This window comes from Grammomys surdaster, unplaced genomic scaffold (genome assembly GCF_004785775.1).
Source record: "Grammomys surdaster isolate TR1022 unplaced genomic scaffold, NIH_TR_1.0 365, whole genome shotgun sequence".
Lineage (NCBI taxonomy): Eukaryota > Metazoa > Chordata > Mammalia > Rodentia > Muridae > Grammomys > Grammomys surdaster.
This window is the reverse complement of record NW_021604784.1, coordinates 285,341-305,264: the sequence shown is the minus strand read 5'-3', so window position 1 is coordinate 305,264 and position 19,924 is coordinate 285,341. Positions and strand designations below refer to the sequence as shown.

The following is a 19,924-nucleotide window of genomic DNA, read 5'->3' as shown; positions in this document are numbered from 1 at the left end:
CCCATGAAGAAAAGCCTGCTCAATACCCTTTAATGCTGTGCTGGCCTTTATTAGAACGAGCACACATACACTATCCAGCCTTTCTATAAACTCAGTGGTTAAGGGCCCTATCCACAACCACACTGTCTTAGCTAGACAACCAGATACTTCAGAATCACCGAAAACAAAACATCTTAGCGACTAAGAGAAAGAAAACACTCTCACCATGTTTTGAGTCATGACTAGTTGTTTTTGACATTTAATTTCAGGTTAATAGGAATTAACTGTGGCTCTAACATTTACATCAATGCCGAACATGTGTACAACTTTCAGAGGAGCCCAATGTCATTAACCACAGACTCTGGGAAAGCCAGGGGAACAGAGAAGGAAACACTTTATTTAGCATCTATTCTGTCATATGAGATTTTTTTTTTCATGTAACAACCTACCACAGGAAAAATGGATAGTGTAGTATTTTTCCCCTCTATGGCAGAATCATATAGCTGTTTCCACTGTTTTTGGAATTGCAAAAATCCTATTACAGAAACATACAGAGCAGAGAGAGATATAAACAGAATAATATGTTTATAAAATGGTTGCTCTAAACATATTCATTACCTCACTTTTCCTGTAAGCAAAGCTTGAAGGATGAGTAAGGAAATTCTCTCCCGGCAAACAGCTACAGTTGGGAGGAGTAAGAGGCCCAACAGTGAGGACATACCGTGTCTGCAGTATTTGACCATTTGTGAGTATTTCATAGAAGGCTGAAAATTTATAATTAAAAAACCCCAGAGGAAATATACATAAATGTATGTGTTTATATCTTACATAGCAACCACTGTACTACTTTTTCTTAAATACATGAGCTGCTTTAGACAGAAGTGTTAAAAGCTTTTCTGGGAAACATCTTTTGTTCACCTGAAATACCTGGACAGAAAGTTCAGTACGTGGATTAAGAAATGAAACTTTACAGGTTTATAAGAATTGAAAACATGCATAGATATTTTCTACTGCCAAATAGTCAAAACCTGAAATTATGTTTAAGTCTGAAGGACTGAGAGGATCCTAGGGGAATGTCATGTATAACTATGACAGTGTTATAACATGGGTGACTGACAGGCAGGAGGTGAGAGGGCATAACAGACACAACATCAACATTGTTCAAGCCAGGACTGCACTCCGATTTTAAAAGAAAGCATAACTCCTTAAGGAGGAGGTGGCTTTTGTAGCTGTCTCACAACCCTGTAGAGATAGTGTTATTGCTGAGATACCATGAACGAAGCAGTGTGGATGGCATGCTCCCTGGTGTGGCCCTTCAGTCAGTTCAGACTCAGAGCTGATCATAAGGACATCACTCCACTGGCAGTCCCTAAGCTATCTAAAAACTCCATAGGGAACACTGAGACAGAGAAAGAAGACACATGTTTCTTAGTAAGAGTGACAATGTAACAGATACACTCACTGGACTAGTCAGTTTTAAACATTACAGAAACATTGGAAACTGTGAAGTTACAGTACGCTAATCTTTAAAATCACGTGTAAAGAAAGGTGAGTCTGTTAAGTATCAGAAGACAGAAAACAAAAACAAAAACAAAACAACAACAAAAAAAACAAAACAGAAAAATGTAACTGACAAATGCAATCTTGGAAAAATGTGGCTAGTTATAGACTGAGTTTTAAAAGAGCCTGGCTTTTGGCCCTGGAAGCCAGCAAGAAACAAAAGATAAAGGATTCCTATTTAAAAATAAGAACTTAAGCAAAATTCCCAATACTGAAACCGTTTTCTTTTTTTTTTTTTTTTTTTTTTCAGATTTCTTGGTGGCTAGACAAGTAACATCTCAAATGATGGGTGTGATGAGCTTAACAAATACCTTAACAAATGCTTTGATATGACAATCGCACAGTCATCTTCTGAAGGACACCAGTGATTATCATACTACCTCTAAATGGTTGCTGAGATACAGCTACTGTTGATTATATTAACATGCACAAGAATTTACTGCTTAATGTGTCTGGCTTTCTTCCCTCAAGGACAGGGCTGGGGAATGGCCCATTCCCAGCCTGGCCTGTTGCTTGTTTCTGTAAATAAAATTTTATTTAGAAGGTCACATTTTCATCTCTATGCTACCTGTGGCTTTCACACTGTAAAGGCAAAGGTGTATAGTAAAGATACTATCTGATTCTCTGAGAAGCCTGAATAATTTTACTACCAGATCCTACAGAGAGAGTTGTTGGCACATCACCTCCAGTTTTCTTCCTAGAGTATCTAGAACACATGCTTCTTCCCTTTCACAGGGACCAGGCCTCCTTGAGTTCTCGTATGTGGATGACTTCATCTTCTAGGCTGACTCTGTTCACTGGTGTGTAGCCTGAAACTTTCACATCATAGCTGGGGAGTCACTTTTAATATATTTGGAACACAATCATTATCTCTAGCCATAATCTGTTTGATGTCAGGCACTCTCTAAGAATTAGAGATTAATAAAATGGAAGAGCCATCTGGCAACAGACAGACTAGAAAACTGTACCTCTTATTTTATCTTGAATAAGGAATAAGGGTAGTAAAAGGAGCAAAAGTCAAATACACTTTAGAGTAAATCCCAGTAAGTCAGGGAAAAAGGTTTCAGCATTCAAACACATAAAGGTAGACAGACACATGAATACGTGTGTGTATGTGTACACACATGTGTGTGCTTGCTCACATACACACAGTCATACTTATATCCATTACAAACTAAAAATACAACATAAAGTATATTTGTTTTATAAATATATTACTGTCTATATACATATAGATACATCCATAAAAGACATGTTAAATAATCATTTATATAATCAATACTACTTTTGTGTATTTAAAAATTACACATTCTATTAAAATTATCAAAATAATCTTTAAAAATACCAAGAATAAAACCAAGTGTTTCTTTCCATGTAAGTGGTTCTGAATCTTATCATTGGTCAAATAGACCCTAGACTTGGTCATTCACAACTCAAAGACACAGTTCAATCAGAAAAATGTTATTCATTAAAAGACAACCCCCTATTTTTTTAATACTTCATAACAAACATGTTTATATATAAAACACCCACTTTAGATAATTACATATTCTCATAAATGTATTTTCATAAAAACAAAAATTCAAGTTGCCACCAGTGTCAAATATTTTACACTGGCAACCATTAATTACTTTCACTGTTTAGGTCAGTGACAAACTCCCATTAGGGTAACAAGACTGAAATGTCTGTATTACATGCAAGAAAAGAGGAAATTCTGAGGGCCATTTTGGCCAGTTAGGTACTATTCCCTCTGGACTAAAACACAGGGACAACAAACTGCTATTACTGCATAAAGTACAGTTGACTGTCTATTATTCAGGGGCAGAATATTCCAGTCTGAGTCCTTTTTAATCAGCTGACCAATTCTGACATTTTACTACTCATTAGCACACCATTTCAGGTTATTTATTTATTTATTTATTTATTTTGGCTAGTCTGATAAACAGAAATTAGAGATTGGGAAGAAGTATTTTAGCTAAAATTAAGGTTTATGACCAGCTATGAATTTAATAATGGACTCCTTTTACTTATTACCTGAGATTTTTTTTTCTGAGAAATTGATGTAGCTAAAATCTGCCAATCACCTTAATCTTAACGTCTAAAAGCAGCATTGGTGCTTCATCAAAGGGGACAGACGGACTGCCCTCTTGTCATAAGAAAACCTTTTCTTAGCACAATTTCTCAGCCAGTGGCACTGAGAAATGTAGCAGTGGGTGGGTCGGAGCCACCTACGCCATGACACACACCAGCAAAGATTATATTAAAGAGGAGAAAGGGCAACTTCAGCTAAAAACATAAGAAGGTCAAATTTTAAGTCATATCCTTTTAACCTAAGGTCTCACTTAAATTATTTTAGTCAAGTGTGCCCATTTCCAAACAATCACAGTGCTAATATGAAGCAAAAGTGACACGTTCATTAAGTGACTTCCTCAGCCTCGTCTCACAATGCGACTGGGTAGCCTGGCTAAGAGGAACCCCACGCTTGCAACCTTGTTCTTGGCATTCACTTAGCCTTCATATTTCAACTTGCCCTTCAGATCATGACTGACAGGATCAAGGACAGTTTCACAGGTTGGCTGTGTCACTCTCAGACATGCCACTCGGGATGGCTGGGATGGCACCACCTGCAGCACTCCGGGTAAAGATGTGTGCCACGCTCACTCAAACACAACAGCAGTAACTGTAGAACATCATTTTCCTGAATTAAGTTTGCTGAACATGGTTCAGATTATTGGATATGCTAATATGCACAATGCCGTTTAGAAGCATTTACTGTGTACCCAAATCCTACTCCATGCAACACATGGTGTCACACAAGTAGTGAAAATGTTATCCTAGTCGAAGATGCTTGGACATTATTTTCAGGCAGCATTTTACCTTTATTTTAAGTTAAGTTCACACTAGGTAAGTTTTAGGAAAAAGAAAATGCCAATAAATTTATTTAATATATTTTAATATATAAAACTAAGACAGACACCTTTATTTACCTTAATTGTTACTTTTATTTTCTATCCTATTCTAGATTTTAATTTTCCTTTAAAATTTTGCATTTAAATAAGGGATAAAATGTTGCCCAAAAGTCTAATTATAGTTACACATTTGTGTTTTTAACTAGATCTACAAATCAAAATAGTTCTTATTGTTAAAAAGATACAATTTGTATCAACAGTAAAAGGTACTTTCTGGTTTTCAGGGTGTTGCCTCTGAGACTGCAGGAACATCTAGGTCAGAGCATCCAGGCTGACTACAGGACCAGAGCTGGACTTGTCCTTGCAACAAGTACAATCAGAGGCAGCTTCTGTCCATCACAACACTGTCTGCACTGACCATAAATCAATCTCCCGATGCTCAGAAAGGTCACTACAGCAAGCAAAACCCATGATGCAACCAGAAATATCCCTTACTAATACTAGAACAGACTTTAGTCTGTATCTAAAACTACACTATTTGTGGCAAGAGTCTGGCCTTAATAATATAACAGGCCCCCCAAAAAACTACCTTCAGGAAAATGGAAAATATACAATATCTTACAAAAACTTTAAGTTACCATTTACAAGTCCTCTGTTGTCATTTCTACAGTGCAGTATCAGTAAATGTTGCATATTCTCAACACATCAGACCACCTCAGGCCAGCCTCAATAAATAGCGGGAAAGCTAGAGTGTATTAAATATAAAAGCTGCATTGAGAATACTTGGATTCATTAAAAACAGGCAAGTACTGAGAAAGGGCTATTCATCCAGTACTGTGCCTCCCACAAAAAGACAGAGATTAAAAATACATGTTAATGGAAATCAAGGACTGCACTCCCATTTCTACTGTCAAAAAGCACATTTTAGCTGGAAAGCAAAGCTTTAACCTGTAACAGTTACAGCTTTTGCCTTATTCTTTAAAAAAAAAAAAATGGAAACTTTTTTCCATTGATTGCATCTGCTTTCTTTTAAACTGACCATTTAAAATAACTAATTTTCTTAACAGGAAACATCCAAACAAAAATAAAATAAAAAGTGCCATACTGGGAATCACTCTAATATGTACTATTACCATTTTAACATAACTGGAAACATATATTTTTTTTAAATATAAAGTCAGTGCTGTAGTATATCTTTGTTTCTATAAATAATGATTATAGCACAAAGAAGCCCACTTTCCCCAAATAAAAATAACTTAAAAAGCTGTAAAGGATTCTAGTTAAGCTTGGCTTGAGGAAATAGTTTGCTAGGTCTAGTCCAGTACCTCCACATTCTGGAGACACTGCAATTGCTTGCAGTTGACAGACAAACACCAAGTTAACAGGACAGGAAACAAGGATAAAAAGTGCTGCATATAAACCCCTGATGCACCAAAGAGGAATATCAAAGATCACAGATACATCTATTAAATCAAACTGGAGAAACTTCCAGCCAAGTGTATAGCTTTAAAAAGGAAATGTTAAAAAAAAAAAAGTTTGAATGTAAAGCAATCCCGTGATAAGTCCACCAAGTGGGGTTCCATACAGATTCCATGATACAGTATTTCACATAAATGGATACTATATAACCTCCCTGCTGAGAAGGAGATCACATGTGCTATTGTAGCAAACCTCCCTCAGCAACTGAGCTGAACAAAAAACTACTCAACACCACAAAGATGCATCATCTTTTCAATAACCCAGCTGCGATTTCTCCACTAAAATGGCTGCGGCAAGCTGCTGGGCATCTGTCATGTGAGGATTCCTTTTCATGACGAGCCTCACAAGGTCAGGGGGGAAGATGTTGCACAAATTGATATAAATCTTCTCACGGCTGTCCTGGTACCTCGGAGGATCATGTGGCATTCCACAGTAGGGGATTCTCCAGGTGGGCTCCTGCTGCTCAGGCAGGCTCTGGAAGGTGATCGACTCATAGCACGGGGGTGTGGAGTTATCGGGTAAGGAGTAAGTCTGCCGATAGCTGTACGCATCCATCCCATAGTTTGGCCTATCCCAGCTTCCTAGGCCTTCCTGGCGAGAATAAGGCTTTCTTTGTCTTGAAGGAGAACTATCATAGAGTCGAGAATCAGAAATGCTGTCTATTCTCGTGGCCACTAAGGACCTCCCTAGGTGTGGGGCCTTAGAGTGTGCTGAACTTGGTGGAGAGGGGTAATCCCCAGGACAGCTGGAGCGGGCACCCACGGCGGGGTGCTGCAGATGCATAGCCAAGTGTGGAAGAGGACGCTTGTGATGGAACTTTGGTTCTTCATGACTGTAACTCTGAACTCTGGTTAAGGGATCATGGAAATTCTGTAGGAAGGGCTGGGAATTAAGGCGGCTGTGGGGGTGCATGTGCTGACACTTGAGACTCTCTTCTAGCTGCGGGTCAGGAGAGCTGACGTAGGACCGGTCATTGTACCCCACATACGAGTCGCTGCTCCCACAGCTCATGCTCCCGTCACTGCTGCAGTCTGAAGCTACAGAATTTACTCGATAGTCAGTGTCTACTGAGAAACGCCTTTCAGGACTTCGGGGGCCTGAGATACTCAGATTAGAATATGCATTCAACATGGAATAATATCCAACATCAACAGGGGAGTCACATTTTGGATACTGTTCATAAGGCATTGGCGTTCCATGATTTTTGGTTGCCATCATCATTGGAGGGTATTGTCCCTGTGGTCTTTGATCCTGAGGTGGGAAATGAACTCCAGATGGAAGGCCATTGCTTAAAGATGTAGTGCTTTGGGGTTTTGCAGTAGAAGTGGCCGGGATACTGACTAAGGAAGGTACAGACCTGGTTTCCAACTTGTTTTTGGTGGGAAGCTTTTCCTCTATGTCTTGGTAGACGTGAGTCCGTATGCTTGGGTCTGACTGCCTCTTTGGAGCACCTCGTTTAACATCCGAAGTGCTATCAGCCTTGGTGCTGCAAGGAACACTGTTGCTTTTCACCAGTCCCCCTTCATTTGTAGTTTTGGCTGCTGTGTTTCTAGACATGGCACGAAGTTCATCAGCCACTGACCGCTGAGGCTGACTGCCCCTTTCTGGGTGGTAATATTTGCACTTGTGTCCATACGTACACTTCTTTCCTATGAAGATAAAATCAGTTAGGCAAAGGAGCACTGATATCAGGAGATCCTGCACAGTCAGCGAGCGAGGCCTATCTGAACCTGGGTAACAGAGGCAGAAATGGGAGCTGGGCTATGTCCTAATGTGTTCCTTGCTCCCTTCTTGCTTACTAAGAACATCAAGGAAGCTCTCAGTTGATCTCTCAGATCAGATCTGCCTCTTCTCTTCCAGCTCTTTACAACTGGGTAGGAAAGTGTGCTATGAAGAGCAACTGTCCTGCTGTAACACAACAAAGCCACACTTATCTGATTCATACCCACATAGAAGAATTTCTAATTCTCATCCCATAAAAAGTAACTTCAAACAGAATTAGCACTATTTTCACTCTGAGAAATCCTATGTTGAACCCAAATAGGTGAAAAAAACAATTGTCTAAGGCTAGCACATTTCCTTAAATTTACTTATAATCAAAAGAAGCACACAGTATATAGCATGTGAGGCTTTCAGTGTTTATCAATGCACTGCACTCTAAAGGCACTGTCAAGTATCCATAAGGACAGTTACCATAGGGACAAGGCTGCTTTTTGTGCTCAGGAACAATAGGTTTCTTCCTCAGAAAATTATCCAGGCTTGGGCCATGTCTGCCAAGAGGGTCATCTGGGGGCATGAACCTGTCACAAAGATAACAATAAAGAATGACACACACAAAAAGAAGGTTAATTTAATGCTAATGATATAAATATTTATTTATTCTATTTTCTTTTGAAATTTTATTCCAAGTGTTTTGACTAATATTTACAAGATTAGAAAAAAAAAACCAAACTTTAAACCACATTCTCCTATAGCATTCAGTTTTCACCTTAACTTGTATTTGTTTTAATTTAAACAACTTTTGTGACAGTGTGTCTTATCATTTTTTTTTTTTAAATTCCTCTTAGTCTTGGGATGCTTATAAGGATTAGAGTACTGATTACCAGGGGATCTTAGGAGAGCTCGGTCAACACCAGTCTGGCAAGGGGATGCAGGGCAGGTAGAGAAGGGAGGGACAGTAGTGAGAACAGATACCACTATGTGCCAGATGTGCCTCACACATCACTGCATTTCCAAGTATAAGCTCCATTTATAGATCAATAAATAATTCTAATTCAGGTTCTGATGAATTAAGTCACTTTGTATCTGACATCCAACTCTGAAGTCAAGACTCTAAAGTCTATTCTTTTCCCATTGTAGCAATGGCTTCTCAGCTGAGACAGAGCATGCCTGTGGTCCCAGCTGCCTGAGGCCGAGAGAGGGGGCAGGACTCTTAGACTTGGCAGAGGGGAGGAGGTAAAGGCAAGAGGATGGCACATCCAGGCTTCCCAGACTACAGAATGAGTTCAAGGTCAGTCTGAATAAGTTAATAGACCCTGTCTCAAAAAGACTAAGAAACAAAAGTGTTGAGGCTGTAATTGAGTGTGGCAGCATGCTTGCCCAGCATGCATATGTGAGGTCCTGGCTTTGATCCCTACTACTAAAAGAAGGAACAAAATCTAAGGACATAAGCCTATCATTTGATTGACTATCAAATGGAGGAAAGAAAAACTCAAAATCATGCACAGAAATAAATTTGAATACTTGTTACATCTTTGTTCTAACTTGAAGTAAGCCCAAATGTTTACCTGCAAAATGCGAATGTGAGCAACGTAAGAGGGCAAAGAGGAGCAACCAAGATGGCTCAGAAAGCACTTGGTAACTAGTGTCACTATGACAAAAGAAAGACGCAGTGAAAAAGACTAGAGGTCAGCGCTGCAGGTCAGTGGTACAGCACATGTAACCTGAGTCATACCCAGCAGTGCTAAATAAAAATATTTTCCATGTTTACTCATGTTTCCATGGCTCTCTTTCCTTCTGAGAGTCTCACTACGTAGCCCAGGTGGTTTTGAACTTGTAATTCTCCTGTCTCAGCCTATACAGTGCTAAGACCACAGGTGTGTGCCAACCCTCAATCTGTACATTCCTCAAGAGTCTTCATAACAAGTGTAAGCAGTGAACAGCCGAGCAGCACTGCAGTTTGATGGGTCACTCTACAGTCGGCTTGATCACCTTAGAATGCCTGTAACTCTAAATGTAGAAATTAGCTTATCTGGTTTTTGTTTTGTCCTCATTTATATATTCTAAGAAATAACTCTAAGGCTGAGAGTGTAAAGATATTTTTGAAGCTTTTGCTAAATTGTACAACAGTTTTCATGCATTTGAATGTTTTAAGCTTGCTTATCTTTCTGTGTACCTGCTTGCTTATCTTTCTGTTTGCCCTGCAAACGTCTTACAGCAAGTGTATGAGTGGTCAGAGAGGTCAGAGGGAGTGTCAGATCCCCTGGAACTGGAGTTACGGATGGTTGCGAACTGCCATGTGGACACTGAGAATTCAACCCCGGTCCTGTAGAAAAGCAGTGTCCTTAGCTGCTAAGCCATGTCTCCAGCCCTAGTTTTTGATGCATCTTTAATAGAACAAGTGTTCATATTTTTGTGAATTAATCAGATGAGATAATAAACTCATTTTGGGCTTAGATTAACAATATGCAAATGTCTTCCACATGTTTGTAAGTATATTTACTTCTTGTAACTTGTGCCTGTTTATGTCAACTACCCTTTCACTAACTTAAAGTTTGCAATCACGACCACAGTCTTCCTTCATTAAAAAAAATTTTTTTTCCGGGCGGTGGTGGCACACGCCTTTAATCCCAGCACTTGGGTGGCAGAGGCAGGTGGATTTCTGAGTTCGAGGTCAACCTGGTCTACAGAGTGAGTTCCAGGACAGCCAGGGCTACACAGAGAAACCCTGTCTCGAAAAATCAAAAAACAAAACAAAACAAACAAAAAAAACCAACAACAACAACAACAAAAACTTTTTAAATGTGTGTCTTTAGTAAGCTAGCATGCTCTAAGTGGACTTGACAGGCAGTTTTAGGGGGTCAGGGGATAGATGTTTCTGTCAGCCAGGTCCTTGAGACAGAATCTAAGAAATCTCAGGGAAGGGCACAAAGCTCACACCAGCCAGTCTATAGTACAAGGGTTCAGTTCTGGTTCCCATTAGGATTAGTGGGAAACTGGTGGTCAAAAGAAGCCTGTCTCAGATTCAGTCAGTGGCAAAATGGGAAGGATATTCCTGCAGCTGCTGGGGCCAGTCGGCTTACTTACTTGTCATTGACAAAGGAATACATCAATAACCGTTCATCTATGAACTTCTTCCATTCTGGTTTTTCATTTGCCAAATCTCTGTAGTTATCATTGGACACAATTATACCATCAGACTCAAAAGCCAGCTTCACGATGAACCTGTCATCATAGCACACCACTCGCCTGCCCTGGACACGCCGTGATGGTGTGAATACCAGGATTTTTTCCTTCTCTAGTTTACGCAAAATTTCCTGATCTGCAATAAGAAAAGAGTAGAATTTCAGAAGTAAATATATAATTAGATACTTGATGACTTTCATAGGAGAGGTTTTCTTTTTAATTAAAAGGTATTTATTTTATGTATATGAGTGTTTTGCTTGAAGCAGAACTGTGCACCATGTGTGTCTGGTTTCCACAGAGGTCATAAGAGGTTGTTAGATCCAATGGAACTGTAGCTTATGAGCACCATCTAGGTCCTGGAAATCAAACCCAAGTTCTTTGCAAGAACAAGTGCTCTTAAGCACTGAGCTAGCCCTCCAGTTTCCTGGTGAGGGTTTTTTTTTTCTTTTTTAAATAGGAACTGGAGTGTATAGATTATGACTTTCAGTTGTGAGATGTAGCATAATCTCAACAATAGAAATCTCTATTATTGAAATTTCATAAAAGCTCTAGCCCTAAAGCCACAAGCACTTGGGTGACAACACAGCCGCTCTAGCATTGTGCCAAAGGGACAGTCACACTAAGCTGTATTTGGTCCACACTCCTTTCCTCTCCTCTCTGGGTATGTTTTGTAGGCTTCGTCCTAAATAGGAGGTGTGGTGGTGAGAGAACTGGACATGTAGTAATGGTGGAAACACTTGAAGCAAGGAAACACTTCAAAGCACAGGTTCACAAGAAGGAAGGCAGTGGGTCAGAAGTGTCGCTACAGTCATGGTCGCCACACATTCTGCATCCTGTCCTTTGAAATGTGGCAATAAATACCAGTTAATAGTTTTCAAAACACCCACCTCTTCAACAGAGAGCTACTGCCTGTTACCTTGTATCTGTGAGTGTTCAGTGGCTACTAAAATTAAGAATGGGCTAGTGGAGAAATGTGGATGTCAGAATAAGGGAATCATGCATGAAACTCAAGGTCTGCTACTGTCCACACGGGGAAATACAATCTCACTGAAACTGCTTCTTTATTTCTGAAATGCAGTGGGCAGACTGTGAGGAGTAAATGAGCTAACATATGCACACGTGGCGGGAAGCTCTACCCCCTCCCTACTGCACCCTACAGACTGTTCTTCAACCTAACTTGAATGTATTTCAATCATGTTACTGTTGATTTCTTTAAGATTCACAGAAAGCCAGTGCAATCCTTAAAGCCCAGATTTAATAATAGAACCCAGCATGTTATAATTACTCTGTGTGTTATCTTGAACAACATTTGGAAGGCAGTGCAGGACCCTGTCCCATGGTCTTTCCATCAAGCCCATTAAAATATCCTTAATGAATGTCTATGGACTGGATTAATAAAGGAAACATGAGAGGATGCATACTCTGAAGTTTCCGGTTTATCCCTTGTCTCATGCTCCTGAGTAGCTGGCCCTTTATCACTGAGAGATGTCTGTTGATAGATGGATGTTATGCTTTGAACCTCACTGCAGAAACCTGCAGAGTAACTGGAAACAGCCCAACAGTCACCATCATTGCTTAATCTCCATTTATGAAACAGATTGTGAGGTTGAGAAAAACATTTATTGGGATGATGCATAGAGAATTCCATCTTGAAAAAATACAGGTTTAGTAGGTAGCTAGTAAGGTAACTAACATGGTTAGTGCATGTTAAATATTTGTTAAGTGAATATTAGATTAGCAAAAGTGCTAGTCTGAATCCATGACTGAAATTTGTAATGTATGATTTATTTATTTATACCTAGTGAAAGTGAACTGAACTATTCCATTCACCAGAGATTACGTGGTTGAGGGCTTTAGTCAAGAAAAGTATTACTTTGGGAAGGAAGCACTTAAAAGCCTCTGACTATCATTCCATCGTTTTACAAAGTAAACTGTATCCTGTTGTCTTCTAGGGGCCTGGCATGCTGGGACTTCTCCCCTGGTGATCTCAGATGTGCACAAAGTCACATGTGCACACGGCAGCACCACTCTCCCTTTCCTCCCTTTTCTAGACAAGGTCTTGCTGAGGAGCCCAGGTAACATGAGCAACATGTTGTCTCAGCCTCCCAAAGTCCGGGACTGCAGATTTGTGTTCCTAGGCCCAGTTGTTGCCTTTTCATTTTAGTTTAATCTACCTACCTGTGTATCAAAATATTTTAAGGTACTTATGAAAAAATTAGGAAAGTAGAAGTATAAATAAATAGGGAGAAATGAACATCCTATAAAAACATAAAAACACAACTTAGAGGGTATTTAGCATTTTCTATATTTCATTTTAGTCATTTTCTGTAAATTTTTCTACTGTTGATACATGTAGACAGACAGACAGACAGACAGACACACACACACACTTCATAAATTTATACATATACGTACATAATAAAAGTCATGAGTTTTACATGATACTATATTCTCTAAAAAAATTATGTCTATAGGCTGGGGAGAGGGTTAGGTGGGTAAAGTGCTTGGTGCACAAACATGAGGATGTGAGTTCAAATCGCCAGCAATTCAGACACCTGGAACCCAGATCCCACTGCTGGGGAAACACCAAAGACAGAACACAGAAGCCACTGCCAGCCAAGCTAGCTTCTACACAGTATAAGGCAGAAAGCAATAGAGCACACCCAGTGTTGACCTCTGGCCACTGGAGGATGTGCATGCAGGGGTGGGAACACTTACACACACACACACAAACACACACACACACACACACACACACACACACTTTTGCCTAAACACTGGATCATTGAGAAAATGTTCTATTTATTGAACTATTATTCTAGTGAGTATACAATTTTTTTCTTTTTTCTTCTCTATTAAAAATAACTGTACACTGAATTTTTGGTTCTAGACTTTCACCTACATCCCTGCTTATTTTCTTGGGATTCATTCCTTAAGGGGAACTTGGAAATCTAAAAGCATAGTAATTCCTCCCCTTTATTCATTGGGAAGGACTACAAGACAGGTACAAGTGGAATTCTGTGGGAAGGATTAGGAAGTGTGGTTTTGCTGGAAGATGTGTGTCACTGGAAGAGGGCTTTGAAGTTTCAAAGCCTGATGCCATCATGCCTTCTGAGCTCTCAGCTGTTCATGCTGCCATCTTCATTCCATCCTTATGTCTTACCACAGCAACAAGAGAGTACTAATATATATACTGTTTAGTTAATACAATTATATTCTATTCAAACTGGCAAAGAGTACTGCACCCAAGACAATGGCAGTCACACAGATGGGCAAACAGAAGCAGATCAAGCGTCTCTAGAGCACCAGGCACCTGCACGGCCCCAGCAGCTGTGTGGGAGGAGCTCACCTGTGATGAGGGCGTCAGGTCGGGACTGCTCTTTTCTCCAAGCAGGAACAAAGACCGTTATATCTTTGTGGCCTCTTTCCAAAAACCAATCCACTGCCAATTTTATTCCTCGGCATGAGAATACTTCTTTGTTTCCATGGCTGAAAAATTAGTTTAGAATACTTAAAGCACAACGAAACCTAAATCCAAGTTTATAAACAGAAGTAGCCACATAATTATAATAATAGGAAGAAAAATTAAAATGTAATATAAAGTTATACAACTGAGAAAAATCAAAGCAGTTGACTTCAATTAACTTAATTAAAAATCAGAATCTGTGTGGAAAAAAGAAAATGGAAATACTGTGGACAACAAAGAAAGGTGAGTTTTAAATGTTAACAACAAAGGTTAACTAATCAAAAAGATACAACTTCTTTTTGTTGGTGATAAGGTAAATAGAAAGTTTTAAACAGGAAAAATTTCATTAAAATCAGAGAAACCTCACACTGAGACACATATATATATACACAAACACACAGATACACACACACACACACACACACACACACACACACACACACACACACACTGAAGCACTCTATATATTACCCTGAGCCCTGCTCCACACCACTGTGTTGGACAAGATGACTATAGAACATTCAGAACTGGACCAGTGGTTAGCATTTACCTGGTGCTAGCTCGGCATATACCCTTTGTCCTAGCAAAACAAGACACATTCTAATGTTTTTAAAGGAAAAGCTTTCTGCTTTGGATGCACTCTGTTTGTTGCCTTCTTTTACAGTACGAACACCGAAGGATTCATTTCTCACATATTTTTCTTGCAACAAAGGAAGGCATAGTAAAGTAGGTAAGTGCTTGGCTAACTTTTAGCATGTATCAACTATTAGGCATGTTAATATTGTATCCTAGGTGGAAGTACTAGAACCTTCTAATGTATGGAAATCAACTTAGAATACATTAGAAATAAAAGCTACTTGCTTTGAAGATGTTGAAGGCTATGCTGAAGTACAACTGCAGACTGAGTTCTGTCCGTAGCCTGTATTAATGGTCCAGGACAAGGCTAGAGGTGAAACAGATGTACTGAAATGTTCAGAGGATGAAGTAAGGCAGAGTCGGAGGCCACATTTCCTATGTAAGATGGGCTGACTGACAGCTGACTAATACAACAGCAAAGTGCACGATGTTATGTTAGGTTTCATGGGAAATACTGACTGAAATTTCATCATTCTTCTGAAAAAAAAAAATCTAGAAAAATCCTATTATCTCTGGAGAGAATATATACAGCAAGTATTGATAAATATATCCCACTTGCTAAACTTTACATTGTTACTTTGACTTAATGCTTTGTATTGTATTGTATTATACTGTGCTAGTAATCTGTATTATTTGGCAATCTGAGAATCAACAATGTAATTGCTTCTTGGAGTTCTCAATACTGGACTGCATAAGTTTTTTTTCTTTCTGGTGCTTCACTTGGCAGGAATCGTCATACTCACTCAAGAAAGTAAGATTATCAATAAAGAACTTAATAAATACTTATATACAGTAGAGTATTTACATTACTAGGACATAAATTCTAGAGGTGCTAGAAGAGGAAACTAGCCCACAAACACAGAGGGATAACAGAGACTGTCTGTCTCCTTGTCTTCTGCTCCCCAATCATAGCTTCTTAGAAAGAAAACAGATAAGAGGATGAAGCTTAGCCAAAGGCGGGGCGAGCAGTTATGGAGCCTGCATTTCTAGAGTAAACCCACATCTATGCCTAATCTTCTTCTCTGAGAAAAAATGATTCTCCACTTGCTTATGTAGCTACAGTGAAGTTTTCTATTGTTTGCACTTGAACATATCCTTAACTTCTACCACAAATACTATAATCCAAAGAAAACTGGCATCGCTCTATTACTTCTAGGAGAAAATGTAACTTGTAGGCAAAACCTTACCAGGGTTTTAAAGGCTATTGCAAAGAAGAACATACATAGGAAGCTTCAGTAATTATGGATTCGGTCTCTAGATTCGTAAGAACAGTACAGAATTACTAAAAGAAACAAGCAAATCTGTATTCATACTAATTGACACTAAGAGACACAGAAGAAAGGAACAATCATTTGCATCCTGATCTAATGGACACATATAATCCTGCAATGATTAAACAAGAGCACATGCGAGCTACAGGAACAGTCACTTTACAGAAGAGGCAACCCAATGGCCAATATACATGAAATGTTCAATAGTAAAAATGTAAATGAAAGCCAAAATGAGACACCACTTCACACCCATCATATGGGTAAAAATAAAATCTGCAAGCACCAGATGTTGCCAAGAATGTGTGAAAATAGGAACTCATACATCACAGGTGGGAATATAAATTGATGTAACTATTTGGGAGAACAATTTGGCAATATTATAAAGTTGAAATTGTACTTTCTTTAAAACACAGTAATCCTACATCCCTAAGCTAAAACCCTGTAGTAACCTAAAGTGGAATATAATGCAGTTAGCCATTGGTTTCTTCCCTCTGGCCAGTCTTACTTTTCAAATAGATATAAGCTAATGCTATACTATCTTTCAAGGGGACGTAAAATATAAAAGGCAAATGGGATTGTGCAGGTTAAGTCCCTGAATGTCCAAGATTTTCTGATCCAAGCTCCATCTGATTGGGTCAAAAGTGAATGCTGTCAGTGGAGTGCTGAGATGCAAACAGGACGCCTATACCTTCCTCCATCCTAAGAATTAGGGACACTGTCAGATATGGAGAGAAAAGATTGAAATCTCTAGAGGGCTAGGGAAGACCATACAAAACGGTGTCTCCTGAACATGACAGGACTCATGGACTTAGAGCAGCAGCACAGTGTTTGTCTGCACAAGAGCAAGCCAGTCAATATTCTAGCAAGGAGGAGGAGAAGGCTCCTAAGTTCCCACCCCTGAGCAGCTACTGATAGCTGTTGGCTTCTTGTGGGGAGGAAGAGTCAGTTTTCTTTAAGGGTGTGGCTCTGGTAGGTCAGCTGTGCTCCAGTGGATGGTTCATCGGATGGAGACGCACAACTGGACTCACTGGGTCATTAGAATCAAAAGAGGAAAGAAACTGGACAGGGGAAGAAGATGGGGCTGGGCCTCAGAGGAGGGAGCAGAGGATCCCTTGAGTGAAGGACCCCATAGCCTCAGACCCATGGGAAATGGGAAAGCCTTCCTTGGGAGTTGTCGTATTTCTGAGTGCTGATACTAACAGTGTGTGCAGAAAATGTCTACCATAGCTCCCTTGCCTGCTATTTACAGCCTGAAGACTGCTCCCCTACAGACTGCTCCTACTAAGGTTAGCTAAACCTGTCTCCTTGATCCAGCTGTTTACCATAAACTCTGCCTCCTTGTTTTTCTGAACGTAATAACTCCACCTCCTTATTCAACTGTATGCAATAACCCTGCCTCATTGTTCAACTCTAGAACAGACATGCTGAGCTCTGGGGTAATACAGTTTCTCTATCAGACCTCAGGCCACCCAAATCTAGCTTTTTTTGTGACTGTCTTTTCTTCAGTCTCTTGTGGCCCCTGGTCAAGTCCATCCCTGGAGCAGTGCTACATATGGCAAAATATACTCTATGAAATTGTCAAAGATTAAGAAAAATGCAATATTAAAGACGAATAGTCACTAAATAGTATACAAAATGCATTTAGAGAGAAGTCCAATCAGTAGGCAAGTCTCAGAATCACCCTGATAACAAGTGAGTATGAACAGATGGCCACTGGGAAGCTCCAAATTGCAGATGGGACTTGGATAGTGAGGAGAATGTTGAGAGAAGAACTAATAAGTTTCTTTACTGTAGCAAGATATGACAACTCACATGTAATAGAAGGATCAGCTGAGGAGTTGCTTATGGAGAATGAAACAGAAATTCTCACAACATTATAAAAAGCAGGATCTAAAAGTGTACTGTAGCCTCAGATACAAATCAGCTGCTTGTTGATTACTAAAAAGGCACTACACTTCTAACTCTACATTCACGGAACAGAACATTTACTATAGCTTTGAAAGCATTTATGAACTCTATGTGTGCAGAGTGTTTTCCCATGCAATTAAAAAAAGCTGATCCTATATTTATAATTTAAATTTTCTTTATGTATCAATTTCTTTTGATTTTAATACCTCAGTAATAAATATAGTTGACATCTCTTGTTTTAAACTTTAAATTAGGTGAGTAGTGGAAGATTTGTAGTCATCTTGGATTAAGTAGGACCATGGACTAGATGCACCTTTCCCCCAACTATTTTGGTTTAGTGTATTGGATTTCCAGGAAAAATTCCAAACCCCCACTGCAAATACGAAGTTTCTGTGGAGCAAATGGGTAAGAGCTTGAGGCCCCCTGGACTTGGTGGCTGGTGTGACAGCCCAGATGTCATTCTTACAAACAGAAGGCTTGTTTGATTTTGATTCTGCTGCCCTCAGAGCTGTATACTTAACAGGATCCCACTCTGCAATGAACAGAGCTCATCTGAAGTAAACAAAGTCATGTATTTACAGAGATTCTTAGATAAACTCCATCCAAAACAAAAAGAATTGCTTGTATCTCTGGAAATGATTGTATTTCTCAGAGAATAGAAAGGATGAACTAGAGACTGAGAGAAGAAAACAGGACATTCAGGTTCCTGACCTGCTTTGCTGTTGGTTCTCTTGATTCTACTCCTTATTCTGTTTGCCTCCTTATGAGACCTAAAAAAGTGGGGTGGATGGACAGACGTTTGCATTGGCTTTAGAGTGTGTGGATAACTAGTCCTTCAAAAGGAGAGAACTGCAGCTTTAGCAGATTATTCTCATATGAATTCATTTTATCAAACTCCCCTAAGCTGAACATTCAGAACACAGCTAGGAAAGAAAACATGAGGAGAAAGGAATGTGGAATTTGACACTGTAAACCAGAGACAGTTGAAGAGAGGAAGATGCTGGTTGGCATGTGGTTTCCCTGGTAACCTGAACAAGAGGACCCAGAAGGAGTCAACAACAAACAACAACAAACAAGCCTACTAGCCTGGAGCTCCAGTGACCCAAATGTCTTTTTATCTTTTTGAGATACAGCCTGTCTATTATACAGCTCTGGCTGTACTAGAACTCACTACTTACTGATCTAAAGGGTGAGTCTAACCAGACTTCATTTCTTAAGAGTCTGCTAGTGTAGTTCAGTAACAAAGTGTATGCTGAAGGATACCACAAAGAAATACAAACCAAGGAAATCTCTTAATGTGACATTCCCAACTCTTTTTTTTAAACAAAATGTGTGTGTGTGTGTGTGTGTGTGTGTGTGTGTGTGTGTATGTACAGAGGACCAGGATGGCCAGGAACTCACAGAGATGAGCCTGCCTTTGCCTCCTGAGTACTGGGATTAAAGGCGTGCCATCATATCGGGCTCTCGAATGTCTTCATGATGATCCAGGACTATCAGGAACATCAGGTACATTAAGACTTCACACGCCTTATTTCCCAGGTGACATTACTCACCTTAAATGGTAAGTTTCCAGAACTCTGGAAAAACTTGTAAAAATTTACTAAAATGCTTTGTGGCATATTTTCAGCTTATAGCCCTATACATGAAGATGCTGCATGCAGTGACTTTGCCTGACCAGTGGGACAGGAAAGGCAGAAGTCATAAGGCTGTGTCTTGGTCCCAGGAAGCTATCACCCCCAACAGCTCTGTCTGCCCGTGCTGACCGCAGCCCTGGAAACCCTTCTGTAGGAGGTGACCTGGGAGACACTGCA

General features: G+C 39.7%; 1 protein-coding gene across 1 annotated transcript in view; it reads right to left on the bottom strand.

The window, feature by feature from the left end:
- Positions 1-4,613: 4,613 nt before the first annotated feature.
- Zc3h12c (zinc finger CCCH-type containing 12C) overlaps positions 4,614-19,924 on the bottom strand; it is a 48,290-nt gene continuing 32,979 nt past the window's right edge. Inside the window, exons 3-6 of the mRNA XM_028780218.1 lie at positions 14,182-14,321; positions 10,734-10,968; positions 8,121-8,227; positions 4,614-7,576 (exon numbers count right to left, since the gene is read on the bottom strand). Of these exons, the coding sequence (XP_028636051.1) occupies positions 6,180-7,576; positions 8,121-8,227; positions 10,734-10,968; positions 14,182-14,321 (1,879 nt within the window). The 3' untranslated portion in view covers positions 4,614-6,179. The remainder of the gene's footprint in view (positions 7,577-8,120; positions 8,228-10,733; positions 10,969-14,181; positions 14,322-19,924) is intronic.